Source organism: Miniopterus schreibersii (assembly GCF_964146895.1).
Source record: "Miniopterus schreibersii genome assembly, chromosome: 9".
Classification (NCBI taxonomy): Eukaryota; Metazoa; Chordata; class Mammalia; order Chiroptera; family Miniopteridae; genus Miniopterus; species Miniopterus schreibersii.
In genome coordinates this window covers 21276855-21294108 of record NC_138118.1, presented here as the reverse complement: position 1 = coordinate 21294108, position 17254 = coordinate 21276855, and the positions used below count along the sequence as shown (strand labels likewise).

The 17254-nt window shown below is 37.9% G+C and overlaps 3 protein-coding genes across 9 annotated transcripts in view; all 3 read right to left on the bottom strand.

Annotated features, from left to right (window-relative positions):
• CADPS2 (calcium dependent secretion activator 2) overlaps nt 1-17254 on the bottom strand; it is a 536766-nt gene that overhangs the window by 369064 nt on the left and 150448 nt on the right. The window lies entirely within an intron of this gene.
• On the bottom strand, nt 4587-6634 carry RNF133 (ring finger protein 133). The gene has a single exon (XM_081147157.1). It carries the CDS (start codon nt 5853-5855, stop codon nt 4722-4724), a length of 1134 nt encoding a protein of 377 aa, XP_081003283.1. The 5' UTR covers nt 5856-6634; the 3' UTR covers nt 4587-4721.
• RNF148 (ring finger protein 148) lies at nt 8210-9121 on the bottom strand (the record flags this gene model as incomplete). Its single annotated transcript, XM_081147338.1, has 1 exon — nt 8210-9121. One exon carries the CDS (start codon nt 9119-9121, stop codon nt 8210-8212), a length of 912 nt encoding a protein of 303 aa, XP_081003464.1.

Here is a 17254-nt window from a genome sequence, read left to right as displayed (position 1 = left end):
ACCTAAATATTTCCAGTAAAGTGAAAACAAATCGATCTGAAGGAAGCAGTGGGTAAAATGGGGAATTTGATTAACATAAAAGGTCTTTGGAACAGCCCTATGGCAGTGGTCCTCAATTTAGTCTGCACATTGGAATCACCTGGGTAACTAAAATAATACTGATGCCTACGCAGCTCAGAGGTCTTGAGTGCAGCATGGGCACTGAGTCTTTTTTTTTAAGGTATTCTTTTTGTTTTTTCCTCCCTTGAGGATATACTTTTATTGATTTTCAGATAGAGAGAAAGGGCGGGGGGAGGGGGGGATGTGAGAAACATTGTTGGTTGCCTCCTATATGCACCCTGGTCGGGGATGGAACCCACAGCCTAGGAATGTTCCCTGCCAAGGAATCAAACACCTAACCTTTTTGGTATACGGGATGATGCTCCAACTAACTGAGCCACCTGCCAGGGCCACTGAGTCTTTTTTTTTTTTTAATATATCTTTGATTTCAGAGAGAGGAAAGGAGAAGGAGAGAGAATCATCAATGATGACAGAGTCATTGATCGAGCCCGCAACCCGGGCATGTGCCCTGACCTGGAACCGAACCCCGATCGCCTGGATCCTAGGTCGATGCTCAACAGCTGAGCCACACCCAGCTGGGCCACTGAGTCTTTTTAAAAGCTCTCCAGGTAATTCTGATGTGCAACCTAGGCTAAGAAGTACTGTTCTATGAGGAATAAAAAAATGAGTTAAGAGATTAATAAAGGATTTTTTAAAAATATGTTTTTATTTCTTTTTAAAGAGAGGGAGGAAGGGAGAGGGATAGAAAGATCGAAACATTGATGAGAGAGAAACATCATTGAGAAACATCATTGATTGGCTTCCTCCTTTATGCCCCCTACTGGGGATTGAGCCCATAACCCAGGCACGTGCCCTGACTGGGAAAAGAACCAGTGACCTCTTGGTTCATGGGCCAACACTCAACTACCGAGCAACACCAACCAGGCTAAAGGATTTTTCAATAGAAGTAAAGATCTGGTGGAAATCAGAAGACATCACTCAGGGTAGGCAAATATTACTGTAGAAAACGCCTAGGAAGTGAGGAATTCAGTGGTGCTTGGTATAATAAGGACAAAATGGATTACAATTTAACTCTAAGCTGAAGCAAAACAGAATGAGATGGACTGAAAAAGGATGGTAAAGGGAAAGTGTATGAAATGAGAACAAAGGGCAAGTGGTGAGAATGAGGTGCATTTCAAAACCTGACATGTGGCAACAATGGTATGTTGCTGGAGATGAATGTTACAAATGTAGACAAGATTTGAAATCAGGGTTACCTTGGCCATCAACAGTGACGAGGAAAATTCATGTCAGCAGCTGAAATCATAAAGGAACACAGTATCTTGGAGGCGTGACCAAGATGACAGCATAATTGTGGAGACAGGTGTAAACTGTAGTGCAGCTGTGAAAAAGGGAGGTTTTTGTGGAGTATATTATCCCTTCCTCTCCCCCAAAAGTTCTTGTGGTTTAGAATACCAGGTATGCATTTTAAGATAGTTGTGTTGAAAGTTGTAATAATCAATAATCCCATTTTCATCAGTAAGCACTAAATGCTTAAAATATACAGTACATGCAAAACCAAATAAATTCTAAAATACAAAAACTGGTGCTCATAGCAAACGGTATAAAGAAAGAACATGGAGTTGCCACTAAAGAGACTTTCATAGTGTCAACGTGTAAAGCCTTCTGCTTTACATATATTCAGCGCTTCTCTAAACTCTGACTCTCTCCCCAATTTGACTCCTGTGTGCTGCTTCAAAAACCAGGGAGTTTGTAGAGGAAGAAAACACTTTAACTGTACACTAAGCTTAAATACTATCAGAAATGACAGACCTCTAGCTCACTAAATCCTCTGAAGTACTCACATTATTGAAAATACTGTGGCTGTCCAACATCGCCCTACAGGGCAAATGCATTATAATGATTCTATAGCAAGAGACAAGTACTATCAGTGTAGTGTGTTGTAATACAAGGAACTGCATAGATAAATTCACCTGAAGTCATCCAATCAGTGGTAAGGGCTTTAGAATCACTTTCACATTAGTAAATATTAAACCTAATTTATCCCAGTAATAAAAAGTTTAATTTTTATAAAGTACATCAATCCTCTACCTAGCAGAGGTGGGCATGGGGAATCACTTTTATTATCAGAGAATGCAAAAATATATACAAAGGAGAAATGTAAGAGAAATCCATTATGACACTGGTATTAGGAGCAAAATAATTCACATTATAGTCCCATATCATTATGGCAAAATATATTTGCACCACTAAGTACAAGAGAAAATAGTGTAGCCCACACCCTAGGTAAAAACTACTGCAATGAATAGTACCTAACATTTGACATATTACTGCTATTCCTGGGTCCTAGTTATTACATCCAGAGTAAAAGTGGTTTATTGATCTGTTTTCAACTTTCTGAAGGTTTAAAACTGCTGTTTTGTTTTGATAAAAGCAACAGCTCTGGGAAACTCAGTTCACTGCCTGCTACATGGCAGGCACTCAGCAATGACGGTTCCCAAGTTCACTGACTTGACCTTTCCTTCCCACCTAAAATATAGATTCTAACCACCCTTTAAAGAATATCCATTAAAATTCTCAAATCAAGACAACAAGCACACTGTGTTAAAATGTGTCTGTGTTAACAAGAGACATCTAATTGTAAAAGTGTATACATGCTAATTTCTTACACACAAGGGTAGTCAGATTTAAGGTTGACCATGATGAATGAAGCAAAGAAAGGAAAGGTGAAACCAGTGAGAATGCAGAGAAATACTGGAAAGAGAATGCAATGGCAATGTTAGTGTGAAGAGTAAGTGAAACATTCATCAAGTGCTAGGTTTATCACGGAATACATACCCCACATGAATGTGCTAAGAGTACACAGAACTATTAATGATCTCCAGGTTAGGGGACTGCCAGAACTACCAGGTGCATTCATTCCCATAATTCCAATGATTTGTTTGAGCAACCAGTGGAAGCCACTCTAGCCACCCCCATGAGCTGCTAAACCCAGAGACGCCAAATAGTAGCCAGTCTGAGGGTGACAGCTTATCTTGCTTAGGAGCTGGTTCTACCAGAAGCAGCTCTTACAGGGTCCTCAGTGCCCTGTTTCTCCATTGTGATCCTTGGTCTCTCTGGAAATGTCTTTCCTCTCCCAGAGTAAACTAAAAACGACACTCAAATCAGTGTTCCTGCTAATCCTCCAGTATTGGTGCTCTGCAGTTCTTTCAACAGCAGCTCTTGTGATCAAATAAGTCCAAACCTCTCTAGGGTTGGGTATAAAAAAGCTTGTGTGTACCAAGCAAGGCATAACCCCCGCCGACCTGGTCATTTGCCCACTTTTTGCTGTGTCCCTCCCTCTCTTAGTCTTCCTTGGTATTGCTCTTAGAAACAACTACTCCTCTGCCTGTCTCTGAATTCCAGTATTGTTAGCACTGAACTACTCACAAAATTCCTCTTAATAGATCTCTTTCTAGGGTTGCACAAGAATTCAAATTTTATTGTCAGCCCTGCAGAGGTCAAAGCTCCTCATTAAAATTATGCATGCTAAATTATAACAGTAAATTCTGAGCTAAAAACTGTAATTTTCTATTTTGCCAAAGTGACTTAAGATGAAAATTTTCAGGATTAGGGTCCTATTATTTTGTATGATTGGGATAAACTGCCCAGTTTTTCCAGATTAACACATAATAGTTACATTATGAAAACATAATTTATCATTATATATTTATCATTATTCATTCACTCAAACATATTTAAGCACTATGCTATATTCCTGGAAACACAGTGAACAAAATGAACAGAATCACGAGATATCATAATAAACTTCTATAGTGTAATACTTATCTCTAAAATAATCCGGCATATTTTAAGTATTTTATTTAATGGCACATAAATAAAATAAACTGGGCAGTACAGAACATACAGGAAGTGTATCCACCATGACTAAATGCTATAGGAATTCTTTATCATTTAAGCCTTTCTACACACTATGAACATGTAACAATTATGATAAGAAATACTGGGCACTGAAATATTTGCTGGTTACTAAAAGAGTGCTACTATTTTACTTTTTAAATTGAAGATCACATAAAATGTACTAATTGCTTGAACAAAATTGTTTGTCAAGAGTAAGAATAAAATTATATATATATATATATATATATATATATATATATATATATATGTATATACACACAGCAAATTTTCAAGCAAAAAAGCATAATGGATGTCAAAATTATTATGTTGTACTACAAATATCAAAAGATAAATCTTACTCTTCCTAGCACATCAAAGATTGTTTTCCAATCTTAATTGATAGTTTTTGGATTATAAGGAACATGCAAATATATTAATTTTCTTACTAAAATAGAGTCAATCTATATACACAAAAAATACTCGGGGGGAAAAAGTTTGTGTACATAGAAATAAATATATATACTCACAGGAATAACATACTTTGACAAAAAGTTACATTTAGCAAAGATTTTTTAAAAATCAAACAAAAAAATCCTGCTAGGCCTTTTTTTTTTTTTTTTCTGTCCTTAGGGCTTGACAAGGAATGTAGAAAATTACCAAAGTAACAAAAAAGGACACAAAAACCACACTTCAAACTGCTTGTCAGTATTAGAACCTGACTTGACAAACAGGTTTAATCCGCTTCCTCAAAGGTCATGCTATCAAGGTGAAGGATGAGCATCTTCTCCTGTGTTGGGCTGGCTGTCGCTCTGAGAAGTAGGGAGCTCCTCCGCCTCTCCTGCGTGGGTCACTTTATCTGTTTGTCTTGCAGGAATACATTCATTATCTGTCCCCTCTTCACTAGGTGATAAAATACCAGGCCATTCACTTGACATCAGAACTTGCAATGGTTGTGTTCCGTCTTCAACATCCACTTGAATTCCCAGAGCATTAAGAATGTCACATTTGCACATGGGGCATGTTCCATGCCCTAGGATCCAGGGGTCAATGCAGTTCTTGTGGAAAAAATGCTTACAAGTCAGAATACGAACCGTGTCATTAGGCTTGTAGAGTTCAAAGCAAACCACACAGCTGTCTCCATTTGGACTTACTTCTTCATCTCCTTCTTTCAGCACCCGAAGTTGGAGCTGGCTAAACGCTAGCTTGAGATCTGTCGCTAATCGCATCCATCTCCTGCTCTGAATCCTTGCTACCCAAAGTCTTCGAATATGATAAAAGACGAAGTACACAAAAGTAGCCGTGGTGAAAATCAAAAAGGAGACAAAATAGTGATTCATCCAGATGATGTGTTTTCTCCCCACCTCCACCATGACTGTAACATGAACTCCCTTCCGGATTAAATGTAAAATCTCCATGCCTTTTAAGTTACCAATCATCACTACCACAGTGTCTTCAAATGCCTGATGAGACATAGGAAAAACCTGATTGCCAGTTCCGGGGAAGTTATAGATGATCACTCCACTGGCTCCCTTCTCAACGGCCACCTTAATTTTCTGTGTGAAGGGACAGCCTCCCCGTTCAATAAGTGCGAGCCACACCTTCGAGTTCTTTGATCTGCTGAAACTGGTATTGGAATTACAGGCATGTTGCATTTTTCCGTCTGGCGGCACAATAACTCCTGCCACCCTCTTCAAAGTGGAGCTTCTTCCAAACACTCCAGTTTCCCCCAACTCTGACAGCATGCGATTCCCAATGTGAAATGATATGTTCATGTAAGCGGTCCAAACAGCGCTGGCTTTGCAGCAATTCTGACTAAGAAGCCAAAGAATACTGAATTTCACAAGCCAGGTAGATGCAGTATTGTTTCTCTGAGCGCCAACCTGGAGTAGATTCATCTCTCTCTGCCTAGTAACCAAAGGACCAACCCAATGAAAAGATGTGGCTTCCACATCTGTTGACAATCAATTCAAAATAACAAAATGAAAAAAATCTTCTGGTTGAAAACAAATTCCACTGTCCTCCAGCATGTTTTTGTGAGAAATTCTTAAAGACGTCCTATGAGTTTCAGATGTTTTATTAGAGGCAGAGAGAGAAAAACTTTACATTTGGGGAAAAATCCTAGTCTCACTACTGTAACTCTAGATACTGCTTGCTTACTGTTGGGTGATGTGATTGTGACATAAAAGGCAACAGCCAATTAGATAAGAGCTTAGAGCACCCTGTAAAATGCACTGGCTTGAATGTTTCAAACGTTGTTATGGGTGACTTCTAAGTTGTTATAAGATGGATTCCATTCCTGAGCGACATGTATGTTAGCAGGTACCATGATTAAACTAAAAATTAAATATAAAGTTCATATAACACATATGTTTTAAAACCTGAAAGGATATGCATATGCAAGAAAGCCATATAACTATAATTCTTCTTTAAAAGAAATATTTTCAACAAAATGGCAAGTTTTAACAAAATAATGTAAAGTTAGCATTATGACTAAATATGTGGTAAAAATGAATTCTGTAATACCATTTTTAATTCACATTTGGTCACAATGCAATTTTTTTTATTAATCCTGCAAACCACTGTATTAAATTTACTTAATAAAAGCTTGCTCAGAAGTTTGGTTTGGATTTGATTTCTAAAAATAGCGCATCCTGTTAAATTACATCAGCCTCACTCTTACACTGATCATACATAGGAATGACAGCAGTAAAGACAGAAACACTGATCTCATTTCTCTGCAGACCTTGACATCTATTGCTAATCTAACAATATTTTGAGGGCAGAGGAGGAAGGGTGTAGGGGAAAGATTAAATATAGCTGTATTAGTTTAGTACAACTCATTGTAAACAAAAATGGACCTACTGATTTTACAAAGAAAAGCTTCTTGGTCTCCCCACTTACAATTAACTACTGAAAGCAGTGATCATTAAAGGTCATAGATGCTTTTAATAAAATGTTTGCTAAAATCAACAAACATCCCTGGAGGAAGACCTCACATACACAGTCAGCTCTGCCTATATTTTAGCTACACTTATGTCAATAGCACAACAGGACTTCCAAGGCAAAGAATGACTTGTGGACTAACATGGGCACTCACTGGTGCTGCCACACACTTTCTTGGCAATATATCTCAGTGGTTCTTATTGACCAGCGAGGAAATCACTGAAGGATTTTGATCTTGAACATAAATGTCTCTGACCTCTATGCGCAGGATGCTAAGATACACTTTTGGTTGGATTTCCCTAGGACAATGGATGCTGGTACTTCTTTTGAAATGTGAGTCAACAACATGATAATTTGAGGCAGGAAAGAGGAAGGAGGAAGCCATAAAGTGTCATCTGAGTTGGACTTCAGTGGTTCAGCATATTGTCCATAAAGAGAGATTTTCATCAAAAAAATGTAACCCAAACCTTTCAGCCTCTCACAGTTATACAGGGGTTTATTCATCTATTTGAAAAAAGGAAGAGGCAAAGTAAAGCAAAAGATAAAATTTAGAAAGGTAACTGAAAATTTCAACTCTGCACTGTCTACATTATCAAAGAGAGACACTCACCACTATTTTGAGAAGAAAAGCATTTACTAGTTTATTTCTAGAGAGGAAATCTGATAACCAGATTTACTATGGTAAGATTTAAAGGGCTCCAGTAAATAAAGGTGATTTTTTGCAATGCTGCCTTAAATAAGACCTATAATTTAAAATTGTTTTACATAACCAAAAGTGCTATCATCTAAAATAATTATTTAGAAGAAATTATCTACCCAGACAGTAACTTTGGAAACCAGATTCTTTGGTTATTAATAAAATTAATTAATAATGGAGCATTAAATCAAGATATAATCCAATAATAAAATTTATTGAGCAGAGATATTATTAGATATCAAATATTAAAAATATGGTAAACAAAGTATAAAAATTAATATTAAAATCTTTAAAATATTATGACTAGTTCTCTGTGACATCAATGTCACATTGTAATTTGAAAGACTAATTTGCTTTTAACATATACTAATGTCCTTATGCAAATAAGAGCAAAAATATATAACTAAAACTTATTAGAAAAACAACAAATTCAAATAGGTGAGCATGATATGGAGTTTTATTTTAAAAACACACAAATTTTACCCTCTTTGGTACTTGGGTAGAGAAGCTGGAATTGAATTTTCTCTCTACATACTGTGCTAAAAGAATTCACCTAATTTTAATCTTTGAAAAGACTTGGTTACATCTTCAGAAAATTTTCTGGGTTTCTTAAGTTTTCAGAATGTCACACTTGCACATGGGGCACGTCCTATGGGCTAAAAGCCAAGGGTCAATGCATGCCTTATGGAAAAAATGTTTGCAAGTTAAAATACGTACTGCATCTTGGGGCTTGTATGTGTCAAAACAAACAACACAACTGTGTTCATTTGGATCCAGCTCCCTATCCCCTTCTTTGAGCACTCGCAGTTGAAGCTTAGCAATTGCTTTCTTCACATTTGCCTTTATCTGTCTTCGCCTCCTAGTGGAAGAATTGGGCACCCTAGGTCTCCAGGCACAGTACAAGAAAAGGTAGGCAACTGTGGGAGCCAGGAAGGTAAACAGAGACATGACGTAGTAGCTCAGCCATGGCATGTGCATTCTCCCCACTTCAATGACGATCGTCACATAGACTCCTTTCTGAATCAAGTGCAAAAGTTCCATGCCTTTCAAGTTGCCTATCATCACTGCGACTGTATTTCCCGTTCCCTGGTGAGACATGGGAAATACTTTGTTGCCTGTACCTGGGTAGTTATAGATGATCACACCATTTGCTCCCTTCTCTGCTGCCACATTGATTTTATGTGTAAAAGTACAGCCTCCCCGTTCAATGAGGGCCAACCAAGAGTCTGCCTGTTGAGGCCTGCTGAAATTGGTCATAGAATTACAAGCGTTCTGATTCCATCCTTCAGGAAGTACCACCGCACCAGACACCCTTTGCAGAGGAGAATGATTCCCGAACACTCCACTCTCTCCTAATTCTGATATAATGCGATTTCCCACCTGAAATGTTATATTCAGGTGGGCTGTCCATATGGCTTTTCCTTTTGAGTCAGGAAGGCTAAGCAGCAGAAAGATGCTAAGCCTCAACAGTCGAGATGAAACAGAAATATGAGGTGAAGGAGTAATTCTAAGTAGGCTCATTCCTCCATTTGCCTATTAGCTGATAAACATGAAAAACAAAACATCAATTATAAAAGAAAGTAAAAAAAGCTAGCTTCAATTGTTAACAGATGATAATTAAAGCATGTTGATGGAAAAGGTCTGCGTGGATCAAAGATACCTTGCTCCTTCCAGTATTTTTATTTTGGGTAGATTATCTTTCTTACAATGAAATAAGAGTTATTGTTAGTACAATGTGATTTCAAGAAAATTATGACTTCCTAATGGTAAATTGTGACATCAGAGGTAGTTAAGCCAATCCAAGAGTTTATATTAGTGCAGTGCATACTGAAATCCTATTGGCCAACAAGCTACTAAGCAATGACTCACAGTATATAACAATTTGAATAAACTCTAAGGCAATAAGTAAACAGATAAGAATTTTTTTGAGTCTTGAGTTTCTTTCCTAGTTCTACATAGACTGAAAAGCTGCCTAACCACTTTTACCCTCATTGTTTTTCTGTCAGCAAAAGCAGAAATCATGTATTGATTAGTTTGCGTGCCTGGCCAGTCGATAGTTTTCATGCATGGTATGCTACCTAAAATGCCATTCTATGGGAAGCAGGAACTAATCATTCCTACTCTCTTCCAATAGTAAATGCTTACCCAGGCCTGAAGATTCAACATGAGGACAATGTAATATAAAATTATACTATTAGCCTTATATATTGTCATCTTGTAAGGAGAATTCAACTTTATCCACTAAAACAGCTACTGAGGTTGTACTATGTGCTGACAAGTAACTAATATGGGTCCTACATCAAAGAAGAAAACAGACATATACCTAGTTTGTAGAGCACATTATCCAGTGAGGGCAGATTTTAAAATACACACACAAATGCAGAAGTGCAAGTTGTGAGAAGGGCTCTGAAAGGAAAACAGAGGATCAAGAGAAAGAATAGATGTAACAGGGAGTGAACTCTGGTTAGAGGTACAGGGCACTACTCTCTGAGAAAGTGATACTCAGTCTAAGACTTGAAAAAATTGCTCAAGCAAAACATGAGTTAAGAAGATTTCAGGCCGAAGAAACAGCAGTTTCAGGGCCCTAACACAGGAAGGAACATGGCAAGTGAAAGGATCTGATGAAACATAAGTTTGGCAAAGTGAGAGAGAGAGCTAAGGGCGATGAGGGAGGAAAGGCGAACAGCAGTCAGCGTTCAGGGTCAGAAATGTTGGAGTAAGGATTTTGGATTATGCCCCAAGGACAAGAGAAACACTGAAGGGTTCCAAACTGGGGAAATGACACATAAGTGTCTCAAAATGTTCACTTTAAGAAGTGCACTCTGCCTGCCTTAAGCGGAAAATGGACTGGAGGAGAAGAATGAAGAGGGAGATGAGCTTAGGCAGGAGGCAGCAGTGGCTCGAACTCTTGAAATACAGTGGGATCTCGGGTTTCGAATGTGATCCGTTCCGGAAGACCACTCGAGTTCTGAAACGTTCGAAAAACGAGGGATCCACAGCTGACAGGATCTTGCCCTCAGCGGAAGCCACATGAAACGTTCAACTTCCAAGGCGTGTTCGTAAACTGAAGCATTTGCTTCCAGGTTTACTGTGTTCATAAACCGAAATGTTCCGCCATGGAGACATTTGAAAACCGAGGTACCACTGTATCAGTAAAGATGTAGAGATATCTTTACTTTAAAGGCTGAATTAACAGATGTGGTAACTAAAAGGACGGTGACCACAGAGGAAAGGATGTCCACAACTATCACAATTCACTACATTGTTTTAATGTTGCAAACTATAGTATCTTTACTACTTTAAAGAGGTTTTAATGCTTGTTTGATTTTATTTTAAATTTTCACCTGAAGTCTGTTTCAGGGAGTCAATAAATTGACAACATACATTCAAACATTTATTATTTACTATATAGGACATATCCAATGTACCGGGCATGCTTATAAAACCCTGGGGACACAAAAAGAAAAAAAAAAGACCCTGTTTCTTAGTGTGCAAATGGACACCAACATTTCAGTCAGACATGTTGAGAATTTGTTGTTGTTATTGTTAATCCTTACCTGAGGATATTTTTCCATTCACTATGAGAGACACATCCATTGGTTTCCTCTGTACATGCCCTGACTGGGTGGGGATTGAACCTGCAACCCAGGTACGTGCCCTTGACCAGAAATCAAACCCATGACCCTTCCATGTGCTGGCCAATGCTCCAATTACTGAGCTATACAGGCCAGGGCAAGAATTTAGCCATTTTGACAAAAGCATTTATTGTACTTACCAGCCCATAATATTTTAGTTAATACTTGCTTTTAAAAATAAAACTGGAATCAATCAACTTGCCCCATTCATACAATTTTATTGAGACATTATTCTGTTCATGTAAGAACTGTCTTTCCATGTACACTTTCCTCAGGTTCAAACAAAGTGTGAATTCCTCGTTTATTCTATGGACACCTACAAAATGAAACCTCACTAAGAAGACAGTTTACATCAGCATATTAGAAGCTGTTTGTTAAATTTGTGATTATTTAACATTAGGGATGAGATTTTTCAAATGATATAATTCTAACTTTACTTTTTTAGTTTGCTAATTTTTAAGGGTGAAGAGTTTAAATACTAACTATATTTGGGTTCAAAATATATCTCAAATCTAGAGATTTTTTTTATATAGTTGAAAAGACCAATTTGAAGAATGTATTAATTCATTGTATTTTTCTCACTATAGTTAAGACAATGGTAGATAGAACTTTCCTGCTCTCCTGCCTGAGTCTTAGGACAAATGTACCTACCTATATGAAACAATCCTTTATCTCTAACACACTGGTTCTCAAGGTGAGGGTGTGTAATTTTGCCTCCCCAGGGATATTTGGCTATTTCTGGAGACACTTTTGATTGTCACAATGAGGGAGCACTAATGGCATCTAGTGGGTAGAGGAACAGGAATGCTGCTAAACATCCTAAAATGCACATGACAGCCTTGTACAATAAATAATTATCTGGTCCTAAAAGCCAATAATAAGACTAAGAAACTGTTCTCCAATGGAACAACCATAAAGTGTAGGATCCATCCCAAAATTTGCTTATCCCTGATGGACAATCAGGTTTGGGCATTCATAATGGAGTAAGTTTTTATAATTGACATGCATCCATCAAGAACGATGCCCTCAAACCACCTCCATTTCCTGTTTTCCTTAGAATAGGAACAGTCCAGACCTGCACAAACCACCTATTATTTCATGAAGACTGATTACCAACTGCATTCACTTTATTGGGCCAGATCTAAGTCTTCTATTCTGGGGCCAGGATGTCTGAATGGAAAAAGGTGGGTGCTGGATCACAGATACTACTCTAATAAGTTCTTTAACAGCACTTATTCAATACACAGAATTCCTTTCTTTTTAACAGCCAAGTATAAAATAGGTTTTCATTCTATTGAACTTTGAAGGTAGGATAAGGAGAACTGAAATGTACTACTGGGGTTGATTGACTCAGTGGTTCAAAAGTCCCTGCTCCTTCCATTTTGCCATTTGGACTCTTCACAGGTATCCCCCGCTTTTCCAAAGTTCAGTTTATGCCACTTCACTTTTATGAAAGACCTACATTAGTATCTGTTTTTGCTAACCAAAGGAAATCCAAAGTTTTCCAACATTATGAAAAAAGGTGAGCCCTGGTCCATGTTGCTTAGTGGTTAGAGCATAGGCCAGCATATGGAAGGGTCATGGGTCTGATTCCCCATCAAGAACACGTACCTGGGTTGCAGGTTCAGTCCCTGCCCAGTCAGGGGATATGCAGGAGGCAACCAATCGGTGTGTCTCTCTCACATCTCTCCATCTCTCTCCCTCCCTTCCTCTCTTTCTCTCTCTCCCCCTTTCCTTCCTCCCTCCCTCTCTTCCTCCCTCTCCCTCCTTCTCTTCCACTCTCTCTAAAAGGCAATGGAAAAAATATCCTCAGGTGAGACCTAACAACAACAAAAATAAGAAAATAAGGTGAAAAGTGTGACCTGGCTGGGTAGCTCAGTTGGTTAGAGCATCATCCCAATATGTCAAGGTTTCAGGTTCAATCCCCGGTCGGGGCACATATAAGAATCTACCAATGAATGCATAAGTAAGTGTTAATTGATCTCTCGCTCTCTCTCTCAAAAATCAGTAATTTTTTTAAAAAAAGTGAAAATAGCAGTCAGTGTTTGTTTTCCAATCAGTCACCATAGAGGCAGTGCTCACCCCGAGCAGGGAGATTGGCACCACCAGGCTCCTTCCCTGGTAAAGACACTCAACATCTCAGCATCAACCCACCATAGCTCTACATTTTGTCTGTGAGCATCTGTGCTTTATGTTGTTATTTTGTGCATTCACTAGCAAGATGTGTTCTAAGGTATCAGAAAAACCTAAAAGAGCCCCTAAGTGTGTTATGTTTAGTGTAAAACTGGAAGCAGTTAAGTGTATTTGCTATGATTTAGTAGGTCATTTTTTAGGTCTGGGAATGCTCAAAAGTTTTCCATATAAATTAATGGTAACTGCTTCTTCACTTTATACCATTTGGGCTTATGAAAGGTTTCATAGGAACACTTAGCTTTTGGATAGCAGGGAAACCTGTATGTTGATTTTCACCTTGCATAGGCTCACTTCATGACCCCCACAATGTGGCTACTGTTGTCCTAGGTATCAATAGGCAGAATGGCGAACCACATCCAGAAGCACTGAGAGACTTTTCTTCTCCCATATCTCTATATAAGAATATGGGAATCTTCCTCCAGAAACCTACCAGACTCCCTTCAATGTCTCTCTGGCTAGCAGTGCTTCACAAACACGTAACTAATAGAACGTGGAAATCAGAGTAGACTCATCTTGATTGGCTCAGTTAATCATGACTTATCCTGGCGTGGAGAACCCCTTCCCTGAAGGAGCACATGGCGAGAGGTACTCTTGACCAAGGGAAAAAAATGGCAGCTATAGGCTCTAAATTCCTGAGGTTTACCCAAAGGAATAATACTTAAATAATCATTAGCCGCAACAAACATAATACTCACTGTACACAAGGTATACTGATATGAGCCAGAACCTATATTATAAGGGATACAATATCTCCCTGTTCTTAAGAAGGTCATCATCTAGACAGGAGAAAAGAGTTTTAAAAAAAAACTAGGTATACACATGTATCCTAACATCTAGGTTCCAATTAAAATTTCAAAAAGGTTATAATTTTCATTAAGTTATGGGAGAAAAATCAGTTGATCTCTATCCTTCTGATGTTCATCAACCTCTGTTAAGAATGTTTAAACCTCCAGAAATCTCTATTCTTCTAAGAAAAGTAGTCAAATACATTCACATAGCATTGCCCAGACAGCATCTCTAAGATGCAGGGAATACCAAAGAGCCTTCAATAAATTACTCCACAAGTCACAATGCCAGGGCTATGACATTATTAGAGATCTCAAGGAACCCACAAAACACACTGGATTTGAATTTAAGCTTGAAAACACCTGTAGAGGTTTTCTTCGAGTAATTAAATGCATCATAATGGGATTCGGCAGAAACAGGATACTTACTCTAGTTTACTGAGAATAGCAAATAATATTTTCTGAAAGCAATATCTTCATTTTTAAAGGTAAAACTAAAATTTCAGTTTACATTTTCAAATTTGTTTGCAAACTGGTAAATCCTCATAAACATTAATGTATTTTCTCCTAAATTTCTCCCATAAGTTAATCATTATTCCCACATATTCTGACATATGCAATAAAAAAATTGCTTTTTTAGCCCTAGCTGGGTGGCTCAGTTGGTTGGAATGTCGTCCTGTACACCAAAAGGTGTGTGTTCAATTCCTGGTCAGGGCACATACCTAGGTTTTGGGTTTGTACCCCCGTCAAGGTGTGTACAGGAAGCAGCTGAGACTGATCTTTCTCTCTCTCCCTCTGTCTCCCCTCCACACACACACACACACACACACACACACACACACACACGCACACACTCTAAAAATCAATGAAAATATATCCTCAGGTAAGGATTTTTTAAAAAAGAAAAATAGTATTTTTTATATACAAATACACTTTTTCCTCACAATATTTCTGAATCAAGTGAAGATCTGAATATGCTAAAATGGAATATGATAAATTTAAAAAATAATATATGAGCTTCTGAATTATCTTGAGTCACATACTATCATAGGGCAGGTACAGATGCATGAAAATCACTGAATTTACCCAGGCTCCTCATTCATTATCCTGTCTATTAACCAATATAACAACTTTCAATATCATTAAAACTTTGGTAATTAAGTATGTAAGAGAAAATACACAGCCAAAACAGATACATTTTAAATCACCATATCACTACGCATGATTTCTTCACTATGTAACACAGAATTACTATTCCTATTTACCTTCAGGCCTAGTAGTAGGATTCATGAGTCAAGTTTAAGTTGTGTAAGAGCTCCAAAGCTCCAAGAAGCCTTTGTGACATAGGGAAATACTCATTGATGTTTCTCAAACACCCAAGTAACACAGTGCCTGGCTCAAAAGTGTTTGCATGAATGAATGATGAGCATGGACAGGTTTACCACACATGAATGAATACTTCCCAACTGCTTTAGTTTCACCCTCATAATCATCCCCATGGTCTAAAATTTTGCAATAGCACCCAATCTCCCATCATTTTTTTTTTCTCACCTTGAATTCATTCTGTTGCTAGAGCAGCCTATAGGAAGAAAGTAATGACATTTACATAGGCATTCCTGTTTGCTTAAAACCTTATATGGTTCCCTCTATCCAAAGGATAACACCCAAGCTTCAGGACTGAAGTATGAGCCTCTCTATTGCCACAATCACTATTTATAAGACCTTATATATGCTTTGTCCCTTCTACAAAATTGCCTACAAAACTACCTATGACAGGTACACTGATTGCAAATCAGCCCCAGTTACTTCCCTCCCTGTACTGACACACACCCTTGCAATGTGACTTAGCAGGTCCTTCCATTAAAAGGTGGGATTTATTTCTACGCCTCTTAAATCTGTGGCCTAGTGGCTTATGTAGGTGAACAGATTCAGTAGAAGTGATGATGTGCCAATCCTGAGCCTAAGGATTGGAGCCCTGCACTCCTCCCCTCACTCTCTTGGAACCCCGCCACCCTCAAGTAAAGAAAGCTATCCTGATAGAGGAGGAGAAACTATTTGGAGGAGAGCTCTGGTGTCCTAGTTGAGGCCACCCTAGATCCATCTACAGATGAGCAAACATGTGAGAGCCTGAGATGAGCAAAGATGCTTACATGATCCTGAGGTGGTCAGAGACACATGACTGAGTCTAGCCAAGACCTGAAGAATCACCCCACCAGTCTACAGATTGCTGAGCAATAAGAAATGCTGACTCTTTTTTAGAGTTTATAAGAATTGCCCTGATATACACTGAGTCTCAGAGTAGTTTATTATGCAGTTGATTCAGTTCCCTCTACAAAATTATCTATTCTATTAATCTCTTTGAGGACTGGGATTAAATCGTATTCTCATTTTATTTTTTTTTTTTTATACTCAGCTTCTAGCACAATATCTAGTACATTACAGATTCTCAATGAAGGTTGAATTAAATTGAAAGTGTCATTATCCTCTGTATTCTAACTTGTACTATTGACATGCAATAATATATCTATTTAGTTTTATCTTTATGGTGATCGTGTCTGTTAAAGTATAGAATTGTTAGAATTGCATAACAAGTTCATCCGTGAATTCTTCTATAGATTTAATACTCATGAAAGAAGAATTTCTTGTATCCATACCTGAATATAAAGATAAATGAGCATTTGGAATATGACCAAATCTTTTAAATATTGAATGGGTATAAATCAAACTACATAAATTATATTCTCTTCTGCATTCTGAATTCAAGTTGAGGTCTATGTAACTTTAACACTAAACATCTTTTTCTTCTCATTCAATCTGAGTTAGAAGATGAAACGGTAATCAACAGAGTAGAAACATGATTACTAGTCTGGGAAGTAATGGAGGGAAACCTCACACCACAACCTCTGCATTGAGAGGGATAAAGGGAGGAGCTGAACATTCTTAGGTAAACACAAGATTAAGGGTATTTGGTAGTATTGTTACCTCTCTTAGAGCCTAGGACAAAACACATATTTTTTATATATATAGTTTAATGATTTCGG